Raw genomic sequence first — 23,386 nt, forward strand, 5'->3', positions numbered from 1 at the left:
TGGTACACGGCGGAAGCACAAATTCTAATTTCCTGAGTCATTCCCCCGTGTTTCAAACAAATACTACAGCAAGACATAGCGGCTATTCACTTTTGGCTACATGTAAAATTATAATTAAAAAAATGGAAGGCTCTGTATCAAACCTCGACGTTTGTAATTTGGCATATTTGGGTCAGTTCGAGAAACTAAAACAGTGCATTTTATCGGATAAAACCCTTGCTTGCAAAACAGACCAGGTAAGAATGCACGAGGCAGCAACTTGTTTTGTTTACACGACAAAAGCAATCATTTTGGCTTGACGGTTCTCTTATTACAGGATCACAGAACTGCCCTACATTGGGCTTGTTCGGCTGGCCATACCAACATTGTTTCATTTCTACTTGACCTGGGAGTTGAAGTGAACTTGCAAGATGATGTATGAACTAACACACCACACAACAAGCACACAGACGAAATAACCGAAGCTTTCTTACATCAGATCCATTATTAATAATACATGTGCTTCTATTGATTTAACAATGCACGTTGTTAATGTCTGTGTTCGACTTGCTTCTTTTGGTTACTTGATAAGAAATTTGGTTCTGCTGGATTTGTTATGTGTTGGTACTACAACCCCTAGCAAAAAGACACTCAGACATTTTATCATGTAGAACAAACTACGACAAAAAAGCTTGAAAAAATAATGAATTAGTTCAAAAGTGCAACTCTTTCATTCTTAGCATTTAGAAACACTAAAAGAAATGAATAAAAAACATTGTGGTGGTTGGTAAATGTTACTTTTATAGAGCGAGTGCAGGGAAATATGTATGGAATCGCTCCATTCTGAGGATAAAAATATGGAATCATGAGAAACAAAGAAATAGCAATCAAAACATCGAGTATTTAGTAGCACCACCTCTGGCTTTTATGACAGCTCGCAGTCTCTGAGGCATGGACCTCATGCGTATTCTTCAATTTGGTGCCAACTCTCTTTGATTGCAATTGCCAGATCATCCTTGCAGGTCGGAGCCTTGTTGTGGACCATTTTTTTTCCCACCACAGGTTTTTAATAGGGTTGAGATCTGGGCTATTTGCAGGCCATGACATTGACTGGATGAGTCTTTTTTTTTTTCCAAAGAATGCTTTAACAGTTTTAGCTCTGGCATGATGCATTGTCATCTTGTAAAATGACAAACATATTTTCAATTGAAGGGATAAAAAAAGCTGTCTAAAATTTCAATGTAAACTTGTGCATTTATTGAAGATTTAACCACAGCCATCTCCTCAGTGCCCTTGCCTGACATGCAGCCCCATATCATCAAGGACTAAGGGAATTTTGATGTTTTTATTCAGGCAGTCATCTTTGTAAATCTCACTGGAACAGCACCAAACCAAAGTTCCAGCATTATCACCTTGTCCAATGCAGATTCTTGACACCTTGTCCAATGCAGATTCTTAACTTTTGACATTCTTGACTCTTGACACCTTGTCCAATGCAGATTCTTAACTTTTGACAAGGTGATAATGCTGCATATACTGGATTTCTTTGTAGGGTTGTGACAGTTTTGTTTCACATTGAATAACTTGATGTTCGAATGGGAGAGAATGACAAAGAGACACCATGGATAAATTGTCGTCCTAACATGCAACGTGTTCATTCCAGACTGCATGGACCCCTCTTCACATTGCATCCTCTGCTGGTAGAGAAGACATTGTCAGAGCATTAATATCTAAAGGAGCTCAGCTGAACTCTGTGAATCAAAATGGATGCACTCCTCTACATTACGCCGCCTCGAAGGACAGATATGAGGTCAGTGTCTTAAGTTTTTAATGCAGTCGTACCACCACAGTTTTGGCTTGAATATGTTGCAGTTTAGTTTGCAATCTTCCTGGATTGAAATTAAAGTCTTTAAACTCATTTTAAGAATTGGTGTAAAAATATCAAATTTACCATTCGGGAATTACTGTATAGCCAGTAATTATATAGGACTCAACAGTATCAATGAGGAACATTTTTGTTAAGATAGCTGACATTAATTAATATGATTAAAATATTTGTTTGACTTAGAGTTAATGTGCCAACCCTTCATTGCAACAACTTCATTTTCCTTTTTTGCCAGCGTTGGATGAAGAACTCTTTTTTTTTACTTAAGTAAAAGTACAGATACAGGTGCAAAAAATTAGCACCTGCAAAACTTAAATGTGCAAGTATCTAAAAAAAAGTTTGCTCAAGTAGAAAAGTTTTTGCTTTAAAATTTACAATTTAAAAGAAAAATCTTGAACTGGAGGGCATTTAAAAAATAAAATAAACAGCAAAACCCTAACTGGAGGTGAGAGCATAATTACAGACGCCATGATTTTACGAGATATTGTCGCGTACTTACCTCTTTTCGATCCAAAAACTCCATGTAGCATGTATCACCGAGTGTGAAGACACAGATGTGAACGGCCACAGCCGAATTTTGCGGGGATTTTATGGGTGAAACATGGTAATATAACAAGGGTCGTGATGCAGAAATCGCAGACATCAGGGAGTGGTCGAGATGTTCTTTTTTATATATTTACCCCTTTAAACGTTTTTTTTTTTTTTTTCTTTTCTTTGTTTGGATTGATTATTTATCATCTAACATATCGGGGAAATGACAACAAAAAACAAAAACAAAACAACAAAATAAATAAAAATTAATCTATAATTATGAGGTAGATATCCATGACTTATTTACAGATACCATTTTTTTTCATTGTGACGTAATTTGTTTAAAAAGTTTAAAATATGTGAGTGAATAAATTTTTAAAGTTTTTTTTTTTTTTTTTTTTTTAACGAAATATTTGACATCAATGAATGATTGTAAGCTAAAAATGACAGACATTTTGAATAATAAATATAATTACTTCTTTTTATGGCTGAGTTGAAACCTAAGCGGTTGCGCGACATCTGTAAACGGGGGTTTCCAGGGTAAGACGGACAAATTGAAAATAGTTCAGGGGCTTAATGCGTCATGATTCCGCTATGGCAACATATAGACATATTGTTTTATCAAGCACAACTGTTATTTTGGCTTAAAATACAGCAGTTTATTTTAAAGAAGGGTGCAACAGCATAAACTGCTTTTTCAGTCTTGTATGTGTTTGATGCCTCCTGTAAAATGCAGTGAAGTAAAAGTAAAAATTACCACTTCATATTTGTACTCAAGTAAAGTACAGATTAGGGCTGCAGCCATCGAATATTTTAGTAGTCGATTAATCGATGGACTTGTTAGTTCGAATAATCGAGTAATCGGATAAGGAACATGAAAAATTAAAATACCTGAGCTGAGCCTCAAACGGCAGTGTTTCCCACCAATGAACGAGACTGTGGCGGCCCGCCACAGTCTCGTTTGCCCCCCCCCTCCCCCGCCGGAAAAAAAATAATAAAAATCAGATGCATCAGTCAGCCGATTACACAGCTGTAGCCCACTCCACTCTACTACCCGCGCGAGCGATAGCGCGCGCGTGCGTGCACACACAGCACACACACACACACACACACAGACACACGCGCCAACAGATCGCGCTCATAGACGGGACTACTAGCCTGGTACACCAGACTCATAGCTGTGCAGGCATGAAAATCTCTCACCTTTCGGCGAAATTCGCCGTTTTGAAGTCAAAAAGGGCGACCTACGTGAATTGCGTAGATCCGAGGAGAAATTCTTTTTGGGAGGAGGGGGGGGGGGGGTCGGGAGGTTTTATTTAATTATTATTATCATCATCAACCGGACTTAGTATGTAAACTGAACACTTAAGAAATCCAGTCAGCAAATCCTTCTAGATGCTTCGCTGACGAGAACCAATCATCGGCCCAAACTGCGTTCCATTATTCCAATCGCGCGCACTCTTTACGTGTACATGGAGTGCTTGGAGACCCTTTGGTTGCATTGCAAAGCTGCGAAAACAAAAAGCAGGCCTTATCCAGAGCGGGGCAGACTAGAGCGCAGCATACACACTTCCCTGCATTTGCCAGCAGATTGAATTTGGTGAGTAATGCTTTCAATCGTTTTCATATTTTGCGATATAATAAAGTTACTGCCATTCGTTGCAGCTTGCGTTGAACACTGCCAGAGCTAGCCAAATCTCCCGTGAAAAAATAGCTCCCGTTAAATTGGCGTCAAACTCGTGTATTTAGCGGTAATATTAACGAAGAAACGCACAGTTGAGTCAAATTAAGCGGCATGCTCTCGGATGGAGTGGGGCGCCTCGCATCGCTCCCGTCGTCCGCCTGAGACACGTTATTTTCGGTTGGGACTTGAGCTGACGGCCGGTGTCGGCACAACACCGGCCCGACGAGTGGTGGGAATGCTCCTTAAAGCTTTTCAGAAATAGAGGGATCCCTCGTTTTTCGCGGTTAATGGGGACCAGAACCCGCCGCAATAAGTGAAAACCGCGAAGTAAAACACACACACACATTTTTTTGTGCGTGTTTGATGTATTTATTCAGATTTTACATTGGAAAAAAGATACATATCTATATAAGACATGTTTTTTCACCAAAGTATCATTTATAAATGGTTTTCAAGCACTTCAAAATGTAAGAATTATGATAAGTTTTAAACATGTTACTGCCCCACCGAATTATTTTTAAACAAGAATAAAGTAGTAAGAAAATGCTTGGCTTTATTAAATGTTTCATAGTGAGTCTACTCAAACCCTCTCAGGCTTTGTTAAACGGTGATTGACACATGTGCAAAGTTTTTCTTTTTATATATATTTTTTTGTTTAAAGCAACTTATTTGATTGAATAATAAAGACACAAATGTCCTAGCCAAAATGTGGCCCAAACACAAAACAACATTACTTCAATGGAAAAATTTGTTTCAATCAAGAAAAATAGGTTTCAAATGCTTTTTTTGTCTCAAATTTATTTTTGCAATCAAAAACCATTTTTTTTGTTGAAGTGACTTTTTGGGGATTAAAAGTATATACTGTATTTTGATTGAAGCAACTTTATTTTTGAGAGAAGTAACTTTGTTTTTTTATTGAATAACAAAAACACAAATCTACCTTCATCGTTATTGAGAGAGAAAGAAATTAAGAAAGCTTTAAAACTAAAAGCCACCGGGGAGTCTGTTTTTTTTTTCTTTCTTTTTTTAAATATTTATATTTCATTACATAGACATGCCTCGTAGGGAAAGGAGATTGAGGGATAAAAAAAAGAGTTGGATGAGGCTGCTAAAGGCAGTGGATACCTTATCAGCTGGGTGAATAGCAGACCTGGTAAGAACAAGTTTGCAAGGCTAGTCGGGTATTAAATACAATTATAAACACAATTACAATGTTATTTTTCTATAAGATTTTATGTCATTGCTTTATTAATCATTAGGTGCTAGAGTTGTTAGGTATGGATAATAATGAAATAATAGTTTTGACAAAACTGTGCTGTTGGTGGCTCAGTGACCATCTGATGTGGTTTGTTCTCAGATGAACAAGTTGAGGAAGGAAGTTTTGATGCAGAGGTTGAAGGAAGAAAAGAGGCAGACTGACTGAGTCACAGCCATAAAGTGTTGATGACAGTTTTGATTTCTATTCACTGTTGCCCCCTCCCAATTAAAGTATGTCACAGTCGCAGCCAATTATTATCTAAAGCTGGTTAAAATTGAAGTTATGTTGTTTTAAGGTGTATTAAATACTTGTTCATGTGCCCCTTTTGATCTACAAGCACCCGCCCCTCCACCAGTCTCTGCACGGCCCTGCTGAAACACAGTGTGGGTCGACAGAGCTCAATATTTTGTTGGGGTGTACAGTGTACTGGAACATATTTCCTCCATACCCTTCTCACCTTTTTAACCCCTGACCCATTTTCATGCCTGGCTATGAGAGTACGAGTCTGGCCACCATTCAGCAGAAAAAAATTTCCAGGGCGGAGCCAGCCACAGTAAATAGAAAGCGGAGCGGACCAATCAGCGACGGGCTGACGCGACGTCGGTAAAGCGACAAGAAACTAGCGAGAGACATTTCAACATATTCAACATATTCAACATGGCTAGCGCGAGACAGACTGTTGGTTTTAGCGACTCGATGTGTTTTTGGTGATGTAAAACCGAATTTACAGAGTCTGGTGTACCAGGCTACGGGACTACTGTCTGCTGCATTCTGCTGCATTTGGCGCGATCCGGTGACACCGCATACAGCAAATTATATTACATTCAGTGGTCTCAAAATGCCCTAAAGAGATACACCAGGCTTGAAAATGTACACACACACCCTACCCCGAGGGTCAGAGACCCTCCCACCACAGTCTCCTAAAATCCTGTGGGAAACACTGAACGGTATAAATTTATTTTAAAAAATGAGGATCTATGTAAAACAAAACAACAATTGGGTAACTTACATTGAAAAAGTCCACAAGCTTAAATGCTATAAAATGCTTTTTTTGCGTGTTTTTTTTGTTTTTGTTTTTTTAAACAATGTTCAAAACCAGGGTTCACTAAATCCGGACCTCGGTGCCACTTTTCCTGTCGTTTTTTTCCACGTCTCTCTCCCCTAACACACCTGAATCAAATGATTATGTCATCAGCAACCTCTCCAGAAGCCTGATAATGATTATGTCATCAGCAACCTCTCCAGAAGCCTGATAATGATCCTGATTATTTTGATTCAGGTGTGCTGGAGGAGGGAGAGGTGGAAAACACGACAGGAAAAGTGGCACCGAGGTCCGGATTTAGTGAACCCTGCTCTAAACAAATGGTTCAGAAACATATTCCCACAAAAAAAGGCTAAATATACCTATAAACTAAATTATGAATGCATTAAAAAACATGAGCTCAAACAAAAACTTAGCTTGCGTTGGTCTTAAGTACAGATACACAAAAATGTACTTAAGTACAGTAAGGAAGTACTTTTACTTCATTACATTCCAACACTGCTTTTTGCAGTGGGTGTCGTGTCAGCCACTTTTATCTTTAGTAACTGAAAAGCATGTGCTGTTGGCTTGAGATAATGTGACTGGTTTGCCCATTTAGCAAAATATTCACTTTATAGGCCGTCAAAAAGTCTCGGAGAAGTTTGGGGTCAGTATCATCTGTCTTTGGGACACCATCTTCTGTTTTCTAGCATTAGGCTGAATTTAGCAGCGAACATGCAGACTCGCAGTTTAATTAGCATCCATATGGTCTAATGCGCAGGTCACCAACTCTGGTCCTCGAGGGCACACATTCCATATAATGTTCATGTCTCCCTCCTCCAACAGGGCCAAATCAGATAATCAGGATCATTATCAGGCTTCTGGAGTGTTTTCTGATGAATTAATCATTTGAGATTGACATGGAAAACAGACTTGATAGGTGCCCTCAAGGACCGGCGTTTAGGCCTGAAGTCTGAACACAGCCTTATCTGTTTCCAGCCATATTCCTCGTCGAATCCGATTTTTAGGGCTGACTTCACACTAATTTAGCAAGTGTCAAAAAATTGGATCTGGCCTGTTCAGACTGAGTCACATTATTGATCAATACGGCAGGAATCTATGGCAACAAAGGCGTCATCCAGTGTAAAGTGACGTCACTGACAGTCAAACCCCTCGAGCTGTTCAGACTGAAAAGCATCATGTCCATATCAATCGGAAACTATCTCCCGTTTTTGTGGTTTCAATCCGTCTTGCGAAAATTAGATTTCTCTGCTGTGTGACTGTTCAGACTGCAAAAGAGCCATCCAATTTCAATCTGGATGGGCTAAAAATCGGATTTTGGCTGCCAGTCTGAACAAGGCCTAATGCCACTGAGACCATTGTATTTAAATGGTAAATGGTGTTATACTTATATAGCGCTTTTCACATTATAATGAGCTGTTTCTTACTTTTGTACACAGTACACACTTCTCCCATCTTTTAGTAGGATTATTTCAATGTTGTGCTTTTCTTTCTTCATAGATTGCCTTGCTGTTGCTTGAAAATGGAGCAGACCCTAATGCCACAGACAAACTTGATTCAACTCCACTTCATAGAGCGTCTGCCAAGGGCAACTATCGCCTGATCCAGCTGCTTCTCAAACAGAGTGCCTCGACCAACATTCAGGACTCGCAGGGCAACACAGCACTGTATGTATTATACAAATTTCTTATACCACTGTACTATTTGAACAAAAAAAATCAACTATTTGATGTATATATGTACTATTTTTAAATTTTGTTGAACCAGCCACTTGGCGTGTGACGAGGAGCGTGTCGAAGCGGCCAAGTTGTTGGTGGAACATGGGGCAAGCATTTACATCGAAAACAAGGAAGAGAAAACTCCCCTTCAAATGGCAAAGGGCAGTCTGGGCAACTTACTTCGTCGAATTGTTGAAGGATGATGCGTTACCGGCCGAAGAGTGCAGTCTCGGGTGTAAAACCACACCACTGTCATCAGCCTTCCTTATCAAGTGGCATATTGTTGTTGGCCACCAAACTGAAAGAGAAGTGAAGCTTTTATCCTCCTCGTGAGCAGCACAGCAGTTGGCATACCTTTTCAAAAACACTGAAATGTACCGGCCCAAACTGCAGCCCACCTTCTGTGAAGTTTGAATTGTTGCAAATGACTAAATAAAATCAGTGTTACGCTTGTTTATAATAAAATGTGCTTAACCCTGTAATGCCTGACCCCAGAAATAATCTAATTTGTATCATGAAGGATACATTACATGTAGTTCTCGTGGTAAAACATATAACTAAAGTGAGGTTGAACCACCGGGTATGCCGTCACGGACCCCTGAATGACCCTTAATTTATTTTACTTTCACATATTTCTTTATTTAAATCTTTGATTGAATATTATGTTCTACTCGATATATACTTAAAAACTTATACATTTGAAATATTTCATATGTTATTTTTTTCCTTTTTTGGCACAACGCCCCCCACCCCCTCTGTCTTAGCAGAGAATGGTTCTACTCCGCTCTGGTGCACTCAAGGCTACACTACGTACGTGCCCTCAAGCGGGAAATTAAAATCTATCATTGTTATAAACTCTAAACATGGTGAGTTGACTCTGGTCCGGCGGCTGGATTTATCTTGGGTTTACAACCCACTGTGTATTACAGCAAACGCTAATACGATCCATCACCGAAACAGTACAAATAAGCAGCAGTGGAACATGACTTTGCTGTCAGAAAATCTTGGCGCATCACTGTTTGAGGGCTTGATAACCCCAGGGATGTGGAGTGGCACAGGATGTTTAGTTATACTGTTTTGTTGCTTAGCAGGCAGGCATAGTACTCTCAGTTGTATTGTAGCCAACATGGGACAATAGATGGAAATTGTTTATACGCATTGGGTCACATCACATTATGGTCTGTTGAATTTACAGTGGGGAGAACAAGTATTTTATACACTGCCGATTTTGCTGGTTTTACCACTTGCAAAGCATGTAGAGATCTGTAATTTGTTTCATAAGTTCTCTTCAACTGTGAGGGACTGAATCTAATACAAAAAAACAGAAAACCACCTTGTATGATTTTTAAATAATTTGCATTTAATTGCATGAAATAAGTATATGATACATCACAAAAATCGAACGTAATATTTGGTAGAGAAACCTTTGTTTGCTATCACAGATACCAAATGTTTCCTGTAGTCCTTGACAAGGTTTGCACACACTGCAGCAGGGATTTTGGCCCACTCCTCCATGCAGATCTTCTCCAGAGCCTTCAGGTTTCGGGGCTGCTGCCGGGCAACACGGACTTTCAGCTCCCTCCATAGATTTTCTATCGGGTTCAGATCTGGTGACTGGCTAGGCCACTCCAGGACCTTAAGATGCTTCTTACGGAGCCACTCTTTAGTTGCCTTGACTGTGTGCTTTGGGTCGTTGTCATGCTGGAAGACCTAGCCACGACCCATCTTCGGGGCTCCCACTGAAGGAAGGAGGTTGTCAGCCAAGATCTGGCGATACATAGCCCCATCCATCCTCCGCTCAATACGGTGCAGTCGTCCTGTACCCTTGGCAGAGAAGCAGCCTCAAAAAAATGATGTTTCCTCCTCCATGTTTCAAGGTTGGGATGGTACTCTTTGGGTTGTACTCATCCTTCTTTTTCCTCAAAACATGACGAGCCGAGTTTAGACCAAAAAGTTCAATTTTGGTCTCATCTGACCACATGACCTTCTCCCAATGCTCCTCTGGATCATCCAGATGGTCAGTGGCAAACTTCAGACGTGTCTGGACATGCACTGGCTTCAGCAGCGGGACCTTGCGTGCGCTGTAGGACTTTAATCCATGACGGCGTAATGTGTTTCCGATGGTTTTCATCGAGACTGTGGTTCCAGCTCTCTTCAGGTCATTGACCAGGTCCTGCCGTGTAGTTCTGGGCTGATCCCTCACCTTCCTCATGATCAGTGATGCCCCATGAGGTGAGATCTTGCATGGAGCCCCAGAATGAGGCAGATTGACCGTCAACTTGAACTTCTTCCATTTTCTAATAATCCCTCCAACAGTTGTTACCTTCTCACCTAGCTGCTTGGTTATTTTCCTGTAGCCCATCCCAGTCTTGTGCAGGTCTATTGTTTTATCCCTGATGTCCATACACAGCTCTTTGGTCTGGGCCATTGTGGAGAGGTTGTTTGTTTGAGCATGTGAACAGGTGTCTTTTATACAGGTAACAAGTTCAAACAGGTGCAATTACTTCCGGTAATGAGTGGAGAACAGGAGGGGTTCTTAAAAAAGCATGCTTATTTCATGCAGTTTAATACAAATTTATTATTTAAAAATTATACAATGTGATTTTCTGGATTTTTGTATTACATTACATCTGTCACAGTTGAAGACTTATGATACAAATTACAGACCTCTACATGGCTTGCAAGTGGGAAAACCAGCAAAATCGGCAGTGTATCAAATACTTGTTCTCTCCACTGTGACTGTCCATCTCAATTTAAATAGTTTGAAAATTTATACTGTCATTGCTTGCAAAGCGTTAAAACTACTGCGTATGTTGTCGTGACAAGCCGGTGGCTGGGGTGGGGTGGGACGGGGGGTCTTTTGTCCCCGGACCCCTGCAAGTCTGTTGACGGTCCTGTCGAACACAGTAAGTTTTAAGTTTTTTTTTTTTTTTTTTTTTTTCTTTTTTTTTTTTTTTTTACTGCAAAGAGGTCCAGAAATGTTTGTATCAAATGTTCTACATTTGGCAATATAGGATTAAGGAGGTGTTTACTTTTGCACACCAATTGCGATCCTTTTGGATGGAACAATAGTTTGGCAGCTACAAATAGTGTTGTGCAATTTTTTTCCTTGTTAATGTTCTGACAGTTTTTTTTTTTTACTTGTAGTGTTTCCAGTGTGGTCGTCGGTTAGAGAAATGAATGTTCAATCGGGTTCCGGTCAGGTGACTTGCGTGTAGTGAGAAAGCAAGTACTTTTGCAATCACTATTAAAAGGTGAATTTTCATTTGTTCAAATTCATAGTGTTAGAATGTTAGGACTTTTGCAACCTATTTTTCTTCTACTGTGAGGCACTTTTGGAAAGACAGGCTCTTCTATTATATTCTGACCCAGTCAGAACTATTTGTTTTAACCCAGAACTATAGTACGTGCAAAACGAATAATAAATAAAAGATAATACAACGACAATGTTGAATGACATATTTGATGTCACGTGGGATGCGCAGAACAGGTCGCGCACAAAAATCCAACCTTTAAAGCCCAACGATTTCCTGAAAGGGTCGCGTCATCCGATACTCCTCCTTTATCTGTCACTCCAAGGATAAAACAACGCTGCTAAAGTTCAAGGTGACTTTGTAGTACGAAGAACTGGATAACTAAAGGTAAAATTCTAATTTAATAGTTAATAAACAATAAGTGGAATTAATTCGTAGAATAGCTACGTTTGTGAGGCTAACTAATGCGTACAGCTAGCACGAAGCTGATGGGATACAAATTTTCGCTATTTATTACCACTCTGGTAAGTATACAATTATTACAGCGCGTCCACTTTAGATTTATTTTTAATATTGTTTGCAACAACCGAGTTAATGTTGTGTTTGTGCCGCTTAGCAGCAGTTGACTTCCTCCGCGAAGCGTGACTGCTAGCTCACTCAGAGCCGCGTGAGTCGTTCATGACAGACACTGTGGATTTTAAATTTAACGTTTACGTGACTGGACAAATTGAGAACTAGGACTTACTGGTGCTCATAAATATAATAAATACGTTCCGCTGTTGCCAGTTGCCGTTATTTTTGAAGTGCGCAAGAGTTCAAAGAGCAAAGGCATCTTATTGATTAATCAAAAAGCCACTCCAATTCTCCAAACTTCAGCAAAATGACCCAACTGTGTGTGTTTACATGTTTTTCACTCATTGTGTTGCTGGGTGGCACAATGATACACTCTGTTCTTGTGTGAAGGCAAACTTGCCTCGCCCGTGCCCATCCCACATATTATATTATGTCGTGTTCCAACACCTTTGTGAAAGGAGTGCTTGTATAAGCACTTCTACGCACCAATGGGCACGTGCTGTATTTATTTAAAAAATGTACAGTACTGTGCAAAAGTTTTAGGCAGGTGTGGAAAAAATGATGTAAACTAAGAATGCTTTCAAAAATATAAACAATGATTGTTTATTTTTATCAATTTACAAAATGCAAAGTGAGTGAACAAAAGAAAAATCCCAAATTTATTCTGCAACATGACAACGACCCCAAACATACAGCCAATGTCATTAAGAATTATCTTCAGCGTAAAGCAGAACAAGAAGTCCTGGAAGTGATGGTATGGCCCCCACAGAGCCCTGATCTCAACATCATCGAGTCTGTCTGGGATTTCATGAAAAGACAGAAGGATTTCAGGAAGCCTACATCCACAGAGGATCTGTGGTTAGTTCTCCAAGATGTTTGGAACAACCTACCAGCCGAGTTCCTTCGAAAACTGTGTGCAAGTGTACCCAGAAGAATTGATGCTGTTTTGAAGGCAAAGGGTGGTCACACCAAATATTGATTTGATTTAGATTTCTCTTCTGTTCATACACTGCATTTTGTTAATTGATGAAAATAAACTATTAACACTTCCATTTTTGAAAGCATTTTAGCTTACAGCATTTTTTCACACCTGCCTAAAACTTTTGCAGAGTACTGGATATATGCATGCACGGATACAAATGAACTCTTTCATGCACAAACTTTTTTTTTTAATACAGAGCACTCTTTCAACTCGTTTGTTCATTCGCGTCTCCCCGTCTATGAAACAGACGTCGAACTAGGCCTGTCGCGATAACAAATTTTGGTATACGATAATTTATCTCGTAAATTATTATATGATTATATACAATTTACAATAACACAGAATACAGTATATATTAATAGATCAAGTACACCCGTTTAAACGCGATAAATGTTTACTCTTAAATTAAAAAATACTTTTAAGAAATCACAACTAAAAACAATAGACCATGCCTCTTAAGTAAAAGACAACAATATTAATCCCGCACAGAAACACAGAATTAAAAAAATGTGTATTTCAAGAAAAGAAAAAAAAATTGCACTTAATAACTTAAGCATTTAGGCAAATGAAAACTTTTCCCCTCATAGCTTCTGCTATGGTGTTCCATAGAGATGCAACGATACAGTTAAGTCACTGTTCGGTACAATTTTCGATACAGGGGACACGATTTTCGATTAGATTCAATACATTTAATGCTCTGGGAAAAAAAATAACAATTGTATTTTTTGTTTCGTTTTATTTATTTTTGCTGGCGAGCAAAAATTAAATTGCCATCATATAAACATGCATTTTAGTGTATAATATTCATATGCTTACTTCTTACTGATCTGAAGAAATTTTGTATAAAAGTGCTGAGAACAATCTTTACTATTTGTAAAGTGAGGCGGGGCACACTGTTGATTGCTACAGCTCTCTTGGCAGCTAGGTTTACTACATGAGCAAAACATCCTGTTTGTGGTCCGAATCCATCTGTGTCACGTACTGAATTAACAAAAAAAAAAAAAAAAAAAAAAAAGCTACAATGCTCAAGTAGATCGAAATCCAGCATAGGGCTACTGCACCTTAAAACATGTTTTGTTTTCTCCTTGAGATAACTGTTGTTGTGAGATTGTCTAAACCAGGGGTCCCCAAACTACTTACTTTTTCTGTGAAGAACCCAGGCAGGGTTATTTGGTTATTATCTATTTAATTAATAGTGTTACTATTATTTATGATTATATTATATTATATTTACTTTTGTTCCGTGATGAATCCAGAAAGGGTTATTTGATTGTGGCTTTCTGAAAAACAATACATTTTTACATTTAGGCACTCCTGCAATCGTCACACTTTTTCTGCTACAAACTGACCTCGGCCCATCATCAGAGAAGGGAAAAGTTATTTGGCCCTCACAGGAAAAAGTTTGGAGACCCCTGGTCTAAACAAATAAAAGTTGATTGGATTTGGCTTAGAACACATCCATAATTGAACAGTATGGACATGCAGGTGACAATGTTTTTTTTTTTTTAGGTAACCGATTGTGGTTCCTCGGTTTTATTATTATTGTTATTATTATAGTTATTCTTTGTTCCGCAGCACCTTTGAGCTCAATTTGACCCCCTTAGAATGCTTCAAAATGCACCAAAATCGGCAGGCAGGTCAAGACAGGTGCAATCTTTGATACCGTTTAACCCTTTTTAAGGTCTGGGCCTATTTTGTCTTATTTTGCATGGCTTTGAAGTTGCCTTTATATTTCAAAGAAAGAATTGTTCACGATGGCCTGGTTTGGTCCCTTTTTTGTGACACCTTGAACTTCATGTCCAAACTGTTGTTTCCTTCACTGACCAATTAAAAATCATCATTTTGGGCCCAAAAAGACCAAAAATCCCAAAATGGTTTTGTCAAAATTTTTAATATTGATGTCCAATTGACAACCAAACATGCGTAACGAACCGTTTTGAAACTTTGTAATATTTATTCAACATGTTAGGATGAACATTCATCCAAAAAAATTTAGAATAAATAGTCTTATATTTGACAATTCAACGTAAACAACAGGTATAGCCATAGGTGTTTTTTGCCTTTATACATGCTCTAGTCAAAACAGGTTATATACAGCAGACCAAACAGTGAAGAACAGTGGAAAAAATATACCATCTAACACAAAAAGTGTTTAAAGGCCATCTCTTTATGAGTTTAGGTATTGCGGCCCATCACCTGATGAAAACTATGTACACACAATCAAGCTTCTTGAACACACATTTATATACACAAATTGAGAAGACTGATTGTGGGGGGGGGGGGGGGGGGTGTAACATTGGGAAAAAAAAGTACTTTCAAAAATATTTACAATACACAAGTTAAATTTTTTTCAGGCATGCCACTCCGAAAAGTAGTTTCGTCCTGGAATTAGACACAGGGCTACATCACACAGCCCACACTTCCATGGGGTGTCGGTCCTCTTTCCACCCTTCCATTTTCATTTCACTTTACTTTCATTGTCACTATAAATGTACATGAAAAAAGTCAGTATTTTTGAAAATAATAAAGTATAAAATAAAAATATATACAGCAATAAATAATAATGGAAATCTATATGTATGACAATAGAAAGAATACCATAGCTGAATATGTGCTACATCCCTAATCTTCATATAGAAAGAACACCACAAATTATAAATTCCTGCCTAGGATACACACAGTGCACGTACGACTTTGATCTGATATGCACATTTTATTATTATATACACAAACACACACTTATATTGCATCGAAATTAACTTTGTCTTGCAATATCAAAAGAAACTTTCAAAAGAAACTTTTTCAGCATTAAAAAAAAAAAAAGTGAGTTGGCTTACCTCTGCTCGTCAATGGCGTCACCCACGTGTTCAAATCCGTCACTATCTTCACTCGAGGACTCTTCCAAAGAAGACGATGATGACGAATTTGGACCATCCTCTTCCTCAAGTTGATCGAAAAGCACAATTGCTTGCGCTAAATTTAGTTTTCCGTTCATTCTCAAAGTCACACAAAGTCGCTGCTCGATCCAAACGGCCGTCGCTCGCCACCTCGCTGCTTCAGAACACTCCTCCCTCTCGTTCGGTGGAACCTCGCACGGCTGTTATATTTATTAAAAAAAAAACGCATTTTGTGCTTCCACTGTGACTTCGAAAGGGTTCGTTTGATTTGTGTTTTTTTCATGGAGCTTCCGTTTTGAAAAAGGACAAGAAATGATGGAAATATAGACATAAACAAATGATCCATGCAGCGCTTTAATGTTTTTTTGAGAGGACAATAAAACTATAAAACTTAAATGACAATATCTCACTTTTTAGTTGGTCGATTGACTTCAAATAATAACGAGAGTAAACCGCAACTTCCGCACTTTAAAACGAGACCAACCAACGGCATGTGGGTGACGTAATTAAAACGTGAGGGCGCTTCAAAGACGACGTGTGCTGAGGACGCGCCGGCGCGTCCTTCGACTCTCAAGGGATTTATTAAAGACAAATTCCAAATACACTATGTAGCGCCCTCTAGCAGTCATTCTTTGTTACGCCAACGCTCTGAGCCCTACTTTGACCCCCCCAGAATGCTTCAAAACTCACCAAACTCAACAGCCAGATGAACACTGGTGAAAACTTTGATAAAATATAAAAAAAAAAAAAAAATAAAAAAAAAAAAATCTAAATATGCGTAAATGTGTGTAGCGCCCCCTAGGAACAAAACCAACATTTCATTTCAATTTTGTTTTTTTTGTTTTTTTTTTGGTGAAAGAGGAGGTAACAACGCATAGGTTAAAACTTAGAACACATCAGTACTATATGAATGGGATACCATTCGCGGTGCCCAGACTGCCGTTAGTACTACATCCAGTTTTCTTTGGGTGGGCAGAGCGTGTCCGTGTGTGGGCGCTGCACCCCCCCCTCCCCGGTAACGCCCCTGATGCACAAAGGTGCAAATGAACTCTTTCATGCACAAAGTTTTTTTAATACAGAGAACTCATTCAACTCATTCATCCATTCACGTCTCCCAATCTATGAAATGGACATCTAACGCGTCAATGGCACTGAAAAATGAGCATTCAGTCTGTCTTCCCAGTTTAAATTAGACATCTATTGCTGTCAATGGCATGCAATAAGTTAATTACTATGAAATATCAACTCCGGAGTGTTATTTGGGGCCGTAATCGGTGTATTTCTCATTTTAATTTCATTCACTTAGTTTTTAGTAACATTTCATCAATTCATAAAAATATCATTACTGTCTGTTTTTGCTCATTTTAATTTCATTCACTTAGTTTTTAGTAACATTTCATCAATTCATAAAAATATCATTACTGTATATAAAAAATACAATTATGATGTATTATTTTAAAAAATGTATAAAATGCCAATTGCAAATATTTATTTTAAATGACCACAATTACTCACTTTCCCGTTGAACAGGTTAAAGGTTTTAAGTGTTTTTATAACAATCATATAGGAAAAGAGGAACTTTGAATACATGCAAGTTCTATTGACCACAATATCCGAGAGGGGTTAAAAACTAAATAAATAAAAAGTTGTTGATTAGATTGGGCTGCCCTATTTGCCTGTGTTCTAATCATTTTTTTCTCCCCTGCTCTGATATAGCAATCTCCTGGCCGCTGCTGTCATGTCAGACCTCAGAGAAGATGGCGAACTAGAGAGCGATCACATGGTTGACTTTTCGCTAATGAACAACCGACTTCACTCATTCAATGGCTCCAGTCTGTCCAAACAGGTGCCCGCAGAGCGACTGGCACGGGCTGGTTTCTACTTTACCGGAGAAGGCGATCGCGTTCGTTGTTTTAGTTGTAAGATGACAGTAGAAAACTGGTGCAGAGGCGACACACCTGTAGAAAGGCATAAGGAGGTGAGATGTTGTGGTATTGGACACTGAACGCCTTTCCTGTCATTATCCTCATCAACATTCTGATCTGAATTGTAGGTTTCCCCATTGTGCAAGTTTCTCAGATGCACCCATTGCACCAATTTCCAGCACAGTTCACAGCTGACTGGCTCCAGATACAATGAGGAAGCCGAGGACATGGAATATCGTTTGAGAACGGGGGAAGTGGTTGACGAAACCACCTACCCAATGGTTCCTCACATGAGGAGGGAGGAGGCCAGACGTCAGACATTTTCCTCTTGGCCGTCCGATCTTCCTGTGACACCCAGAGATCTGGCCCAAGCTGGCCTCTACTACTTGGGCCAGGGCGACAGGGTGCAGTGTTTTTGTTGCGGTGGCATGCTCGGGGGCTGGGAGGCAGGAGACACGGCCTGGGGTGAACATAGCAAACATTTTCCCTGTTGCTTCTTCATCCTTGGCCATGATGTGGGAAACATCCCATCTGAGGACAGTACAGGAGAGGAGAATCACCGCAGTCCACCTCAAGTAAATACTCTCAGCCCTATGGGGAGTTTGGAAGAAAGGCTGGGCAGCTTTGCGGGGATCCGGCACCCAATAGATCATGCTCGACTTGCAACGGCTGGCTTCTACAGCACTGGTAAAGTTCATCAGCAAATAGTGACACCTTTGAAGTTGGAACAAAGTCTGTTCTTTGATAAAACCTGGATTCTAAGCAATTCCTTATTCATTTGCTTATTGTGATATTTCATATTATCATATCGTTATGTTTTGAATGTAGCCTGTTTGGATACACATTGTGTGTTTTGTACAGGGACAGGAGACATGGTGATGTGTTTTCGTTGTGGTGGAGGATTAAAAAGCTGGCAGCCTGATGAAGACCCGTGGGAGGAGCATGCCAGAAGTTACCCTGGGTAAATTAGGGTTGTTCCGATCATGTTTTTTTGCTCCCGATCCGATCCCGATCGTTTTAGTTTGAGTATCTGCCGATCTCGATATTTCCCGATCCGATTGCTTTTTTTTTTTTTTTTTTTTTTTTTTTTTTTTTTTTTTTTTTTTTTTGCTCCCGATTCAATTCCAATCATTCCCGATAATTTTTCCGGATCATATACATTTTGGCAATGCATTAAGAAAAATATGAATTAAACTCGGACGAATATTTACATTCAAGATACAGTACATAAGTACTGTATTTGTTTATTATGACAATAAATCCTCAAGATGGCATTTACATTATTAACATTCTTTCTGTGAGAGGGATCCACGGATAGAAAGACTTGTAATTCTTAAAGGATAAATGTGGCTTTGTATATTGTGACTAAATATTGCCATCTAGTGTATTTGTTGAGCTTTCAGTAAATGATACTGTAGCGATTTAACTGTTGTGCCCAAATGCACGATGGGAAGTGCAACCATGACTGTGCGTAGTGGCACCAATTGATATATCTTCTCTGCGTTGGGAAATAACATAGGGTGTTAAGAAAAAGATCAACTACTACCTTTCTTCCCCACATTGCTTCCCACGATATTTCTAATTGTTGAGAGAGGGATTGTAAGGCTTTAGCCCATTAAAAAAAAAGGCTCCAAAGACTGCCAAAATTCACTCTACTCATTTTACGCTGCCTTTTAGCTTTATATTTAGGTAAAACAGCGCCATTATAGATTGAACGCGACAATGCGTGGGTCGTGCAGCGCATGCGTTAATTGCGTTAAATATTTTAACGTGATTAATTTTTTAAAAATTAATTACCGCCGTTAACGCGATAAATTTGATAGCCCTACTTTAAGCCAAAACTAAAGACTCTGGATGAGTGTAAGACATGTTGTCTGTAACGTTAAATACAATTAGAAAACGATTTAATTAAAAAACTAATATATATATATATATATATTAAAAAAAGGCATGTCCGATATTTTTTTGCCGATTCCGATACTTAGAAAATGACGTGATCGGACCCGATCGATCGGGATGGGACATCTTTATGGGTAATGACAACGATCAATTAAATTTGAATTTCATTTAACTGTGGTGTACAAACTTGACAAACGAAATTCCAAATTCTCAACCAGATGCAGCTACTTGCTGGAAGAAAAAGGAGAAGAATTTATCAACAGCATCCAGCTACAAGACCCTCAAAGAGATAATGCTGTAAGACTACAAGATATTTTTGCATTTTGTAAATGTCACCTTGTCTTTAGCCATACATTAACTTGAAAAGAAGTTTTGGATACTTTATTTGTTACAGAACTTGGCAATCAGCCAACTCTGAAAATGGATGCAAATATTGTTCAGATATTTTAATATGCTACCTTTTTTAACTTGATTTTTTTTTTTTAACCCGCAGAGCCAAAGTAACCAGAATGGATTCACAACATACAGAAACGGTAAATACATTTGTGGACTAGGTTTCATCCATTTTCTGCACCACTTACTCATTTTACTTCTCGGGAAATACATAAATTGCACACCTACTCTGTGTTATAAAGGCATCTGTTTGATTGAATTAAGGCCTGCACCATACACCGCAATGCATGCGAACAAAATTTATTAACCAAAGGTATGTCAAATTATAAATATAATTGGGTATTGTTGGAAAATTCATTATACGATGCCCATCATAAGTATTCACCCCCTTGGATGTTTTCCCCTTTCATTGCATTCATAAATCAATCATGGTCAAAACAATTTGATTAGGTTGCGCGGGTATCGGGTATGAACAGCCATTAAATCCAGCCACAAGTTTTCGAGAGTTTGAGGTCATGGCTTTTGATTCAGCCACTCTAGAACATTTACCTGCTTTGGATCATGGCTGCTGAGAAACATCTCCACAGTATATTGCTGCAATCACCATGCTTCACAGTGGGCATGGTGTGTTTTTGGTTATGTGCACTATTTGGTTTCCGCCAATCATAACATCACTGTTGAGAGCCACTGTTGCAGAGAAGTCAAATTTGATCTCGACAAGAGTTTGCTGAAAAGCATGTGGAAAACTCCATGGTCAAGTGGAAGAACATTACCGTATTGGCCTGAACATAAGACTGTGTTTTTTTGCATTGAAATAAGACTGAAAAAGAGGGGTCGTCTTATATTCGCGGTCTAGACATTATACCCATTGACGACGCTAGATGGCGCCAGATATCATTGAAGCGATGATCTGTCATGACAGATCTCGGCTACTCTCAAGTTTAACCAGTTTGCATAATTTTATTGCAATGTTTTTCCTGATTCAGATTTGTTTCAAGACTACAGTTACAGTTAGACTTCACTTTGATGGTTAATGCAGTTATTGCAATTTTGTTGTTTTATCACAATAGATTGGTTTATTCACATTTCAAAAATGAGAAACCATTCATTTACGAATGTGATTGCATTTTAGTTTACATATTCAATATTGTTATAATCATTTGTTTCGGGTGTACCGTAATTATTTTCTGTATGAAAATTAATTTGGTGTTCAAAAAGTCTTTTTTTTTTTTTTTTAAAACTTGAGTCTTGAAAAAGAGGGGGTCGTCTTATAATCAAGGCCGTCTTATATTCGGGCTAATATGGTATTTGATCTGATGAAACCACAGTTGAGCTTTTCTGGCCTGTCAGACAGGCCATTATGTTTGGAGGAAACCAAATACTGCACATCACCAAAACCACCGTCCCCACTGCAAAGCATTGTAGGTCAGCATCATGCTGTGAGGATGTTTCTCAGCAGCAGAAGCTGGATGGCTTGTAAAGAAAGTGCAGAATGAATGCTGCAAAATACACTGAAATCCTGGGGCACAATCTTCTTCAGTCTGCAAGTGAACTATAGCTTGGGAGAAGATTTATTTTCCAGCAAGACAATGACCAAAAGCAAACTGCAAAAGCTACACAAGAACGGTTTTAAAAAAAAAAAAAAAACAGGTAAATGTTCTGGGGTGGCATGGTCAAAGCCCAGACCTCAATCCTATAGAGAATTTGTGGCTGGACTTGAAAATGGCCGTTCATGCCCGATACCCGCACAACCTGACAGCTTGAGTAGTTTTGCAAAGAAGATGAGCGCAACTTGCAGTGGGCAGATACACAAGACTGCCTTATCCACACTCTCACTGCTTTGATTGCAGCCAAAGGTGCATCAATGAAATACTGACTTGAAGGGGATGAATTATTAATTATGCAAACAATTATTTTCTTTTATATGTTTTTATTTTATTTACATTAATCTGTTTTCACTTATTTCCGATAAATTTTTGTGTTAAAAATGCCAAATATTTTTGACCGTGATTGATTAATGAATGCGATAAAATGGGAAAACATCCAAGGGGGTGAATACTTATTATAGGCACTCTGTATGCTCAGTATACCTTGTGTCAGTAATGCACCAAAAATTCTGTGGCCGCAGTGCTTGCTAAGCAGCATGAAATATGATTAGACCTGTTATGAAAGACTGTCTAGCCATAAATGTCAACATGTAATAACAAAGTTGCTTTTTCAAACTTAAGCTTTTATTTTTTAATCAACACTCAAAGCATATAGACAATGAAAAATTAGGAGACAAGCATGAGCAAACATGGCTCAAATTGCTGAAATGATGGACCAGTAAATAAGAAATGTGTAGATGATAAAATGAATTAATCCACTATGTAAAGCAACCGAAATGAGTTTCCCCAAGCAATTGCGCAAGTGAAGGGTCTAACAAGTGTGTCATCAATTTAATCACATGTGCGGGAATCTCGGGAAACTATACAATTCAGATCATCAGATGGATTTGAAATATGACACCTTTAAGGAGGTTCCAAATTTGTACAAGGAAAAAGCAAGAACATAATGAATCACAGATTTGTGCGTCAAAACATATATACGCAATTGTTGAGCAGAACTTCGACTTTTTAAATGTGATGGATAACAATGCAATACATTGAGATATTTTGCCCCACTTCTAGATTTTTGAAAAAAAAGTCGTAATATCGAAAAAAAAAAAAAAGGATTAAGGTTGTATGTTGTTGTGTCCAATTGTTTTTTCAGATGAGGACCCATTAGAGACATTAAGGAAACTGCAGAGGGAAAAACAGTGCAAAGTATGTATGGACAAAGATACTTGCATCGTCTTCATCCCGTGTGGTCATCTGGCCACATGTGAGGACTGTTCACAGACACTTACTAAGTGCCCAATTTGTTGTGGGGCCATTACGCAGAAGGTCAAGACTTACATTGCTTAAGAAAAACAAGCTTTTGCCAATCCAATTTACCATGCTGCTATCTCAATCCCTGACATTGTATTTTATTAATTGTAGATAGCCTGTAATATTGCAAAAGACTAGCTAATTGAGTACTTTATAAAATTATTTTTGTTTACAGATTGATAGTAAGGAAACATTGTTTTTCCCCATTCCACAGGTACCTTTGAATACATTTTCCATATGTTTGGTGTTAGAACAGCTCAAACTGACTTGTAGTTGGATATACTGTACTCAAATTTACTTTTGTTTGCTTTTATTTCATAGTTTGACAGTTTTAAGATTTTACTTCTTACTCCATGGTTATTTGTGTTTAAATTAATGATAATATAACACCTATAAAGACAATACTATGTGTTATGAAAGCTATTTCAGTAATAAAATTGAATAATTGATCATAAAA

At 38.5% G+C, this 23,386-nt stretch overlaps 2 protein-coding genes across 2 annotated transcripts; both read left to right on the top strand.

Annotated features, from left to right (window-relative positions):
- The first annotated feature begins 3 nt into the window (after nucleotides 1-3).
- psmd10 (proteasome 26S subunit, non-ATPase 10) lies at nucleotides 4-9,329 on the top strand. Its single transcript, XM_057849745.1, has 5 exons — nucleotides 4-236; nucleotides 317-415; nucleotides 1,643-1,789; nucleotides 7,880-8,046; nucleotides 8,147-9,329. The coding sequence occupies exons 1-5, from the start codon at nucleotides 123-125 to the stop codon at nucleotides 8,298-8,300; spliced, it is 681 nt and encodes a 226-aa protein (XP_057705728.1). The 5' UTR covers nucleotides 4-122; the 3' UTR covers nucleotides 8,301-9,329.
- Nucleotides 9,330-11,596: 2,267 nt separating this feature from the next.
- On the top strand, nucleotides 11,597-23,386 carry xiap (X-linked inhibitor of apoptosis). The gene is made up of 7 exons (XM_057849743.1): nucleotides 11,597-11,738; nucleotides 17,520-17,781; nucleotides 17,857-18,415; nucleotides 18,590-18,689; nucleotides 19,846-19,924; nucleotides 20,121-20,160; nucleotides 22,772-23,386. The coding sequence occupies exons 2-7, from the start codon at nucleotides 17,542-17,544 to the stop codon at nucleotides 22,963-22,965; spliced, it is 1,212 nt and encodes a 403-aa protein (XP_057705726.1). The 5' UTR covers nucleotides 11,597-11,738; nucleotides 17,520-17,541; the 3' UTR covers nucleotides 22,966-23,386.

This window comes from Corythoichthys intestinalis, chromosome 11 (genome assembly GCF_030265065.1).
Source record: "Corythoichthys intestinalis isolate RoL2023-P3 chromosome 11, ASM3026506v1, whole genome shotgun sequence".
Lineage (NCBI taxonomy): Eukaryota > Metazoa > Chordata > Actinopteri > Syngnathiformes > Syngnathidae > Corythoichthys > Corythoichthys intestinalis.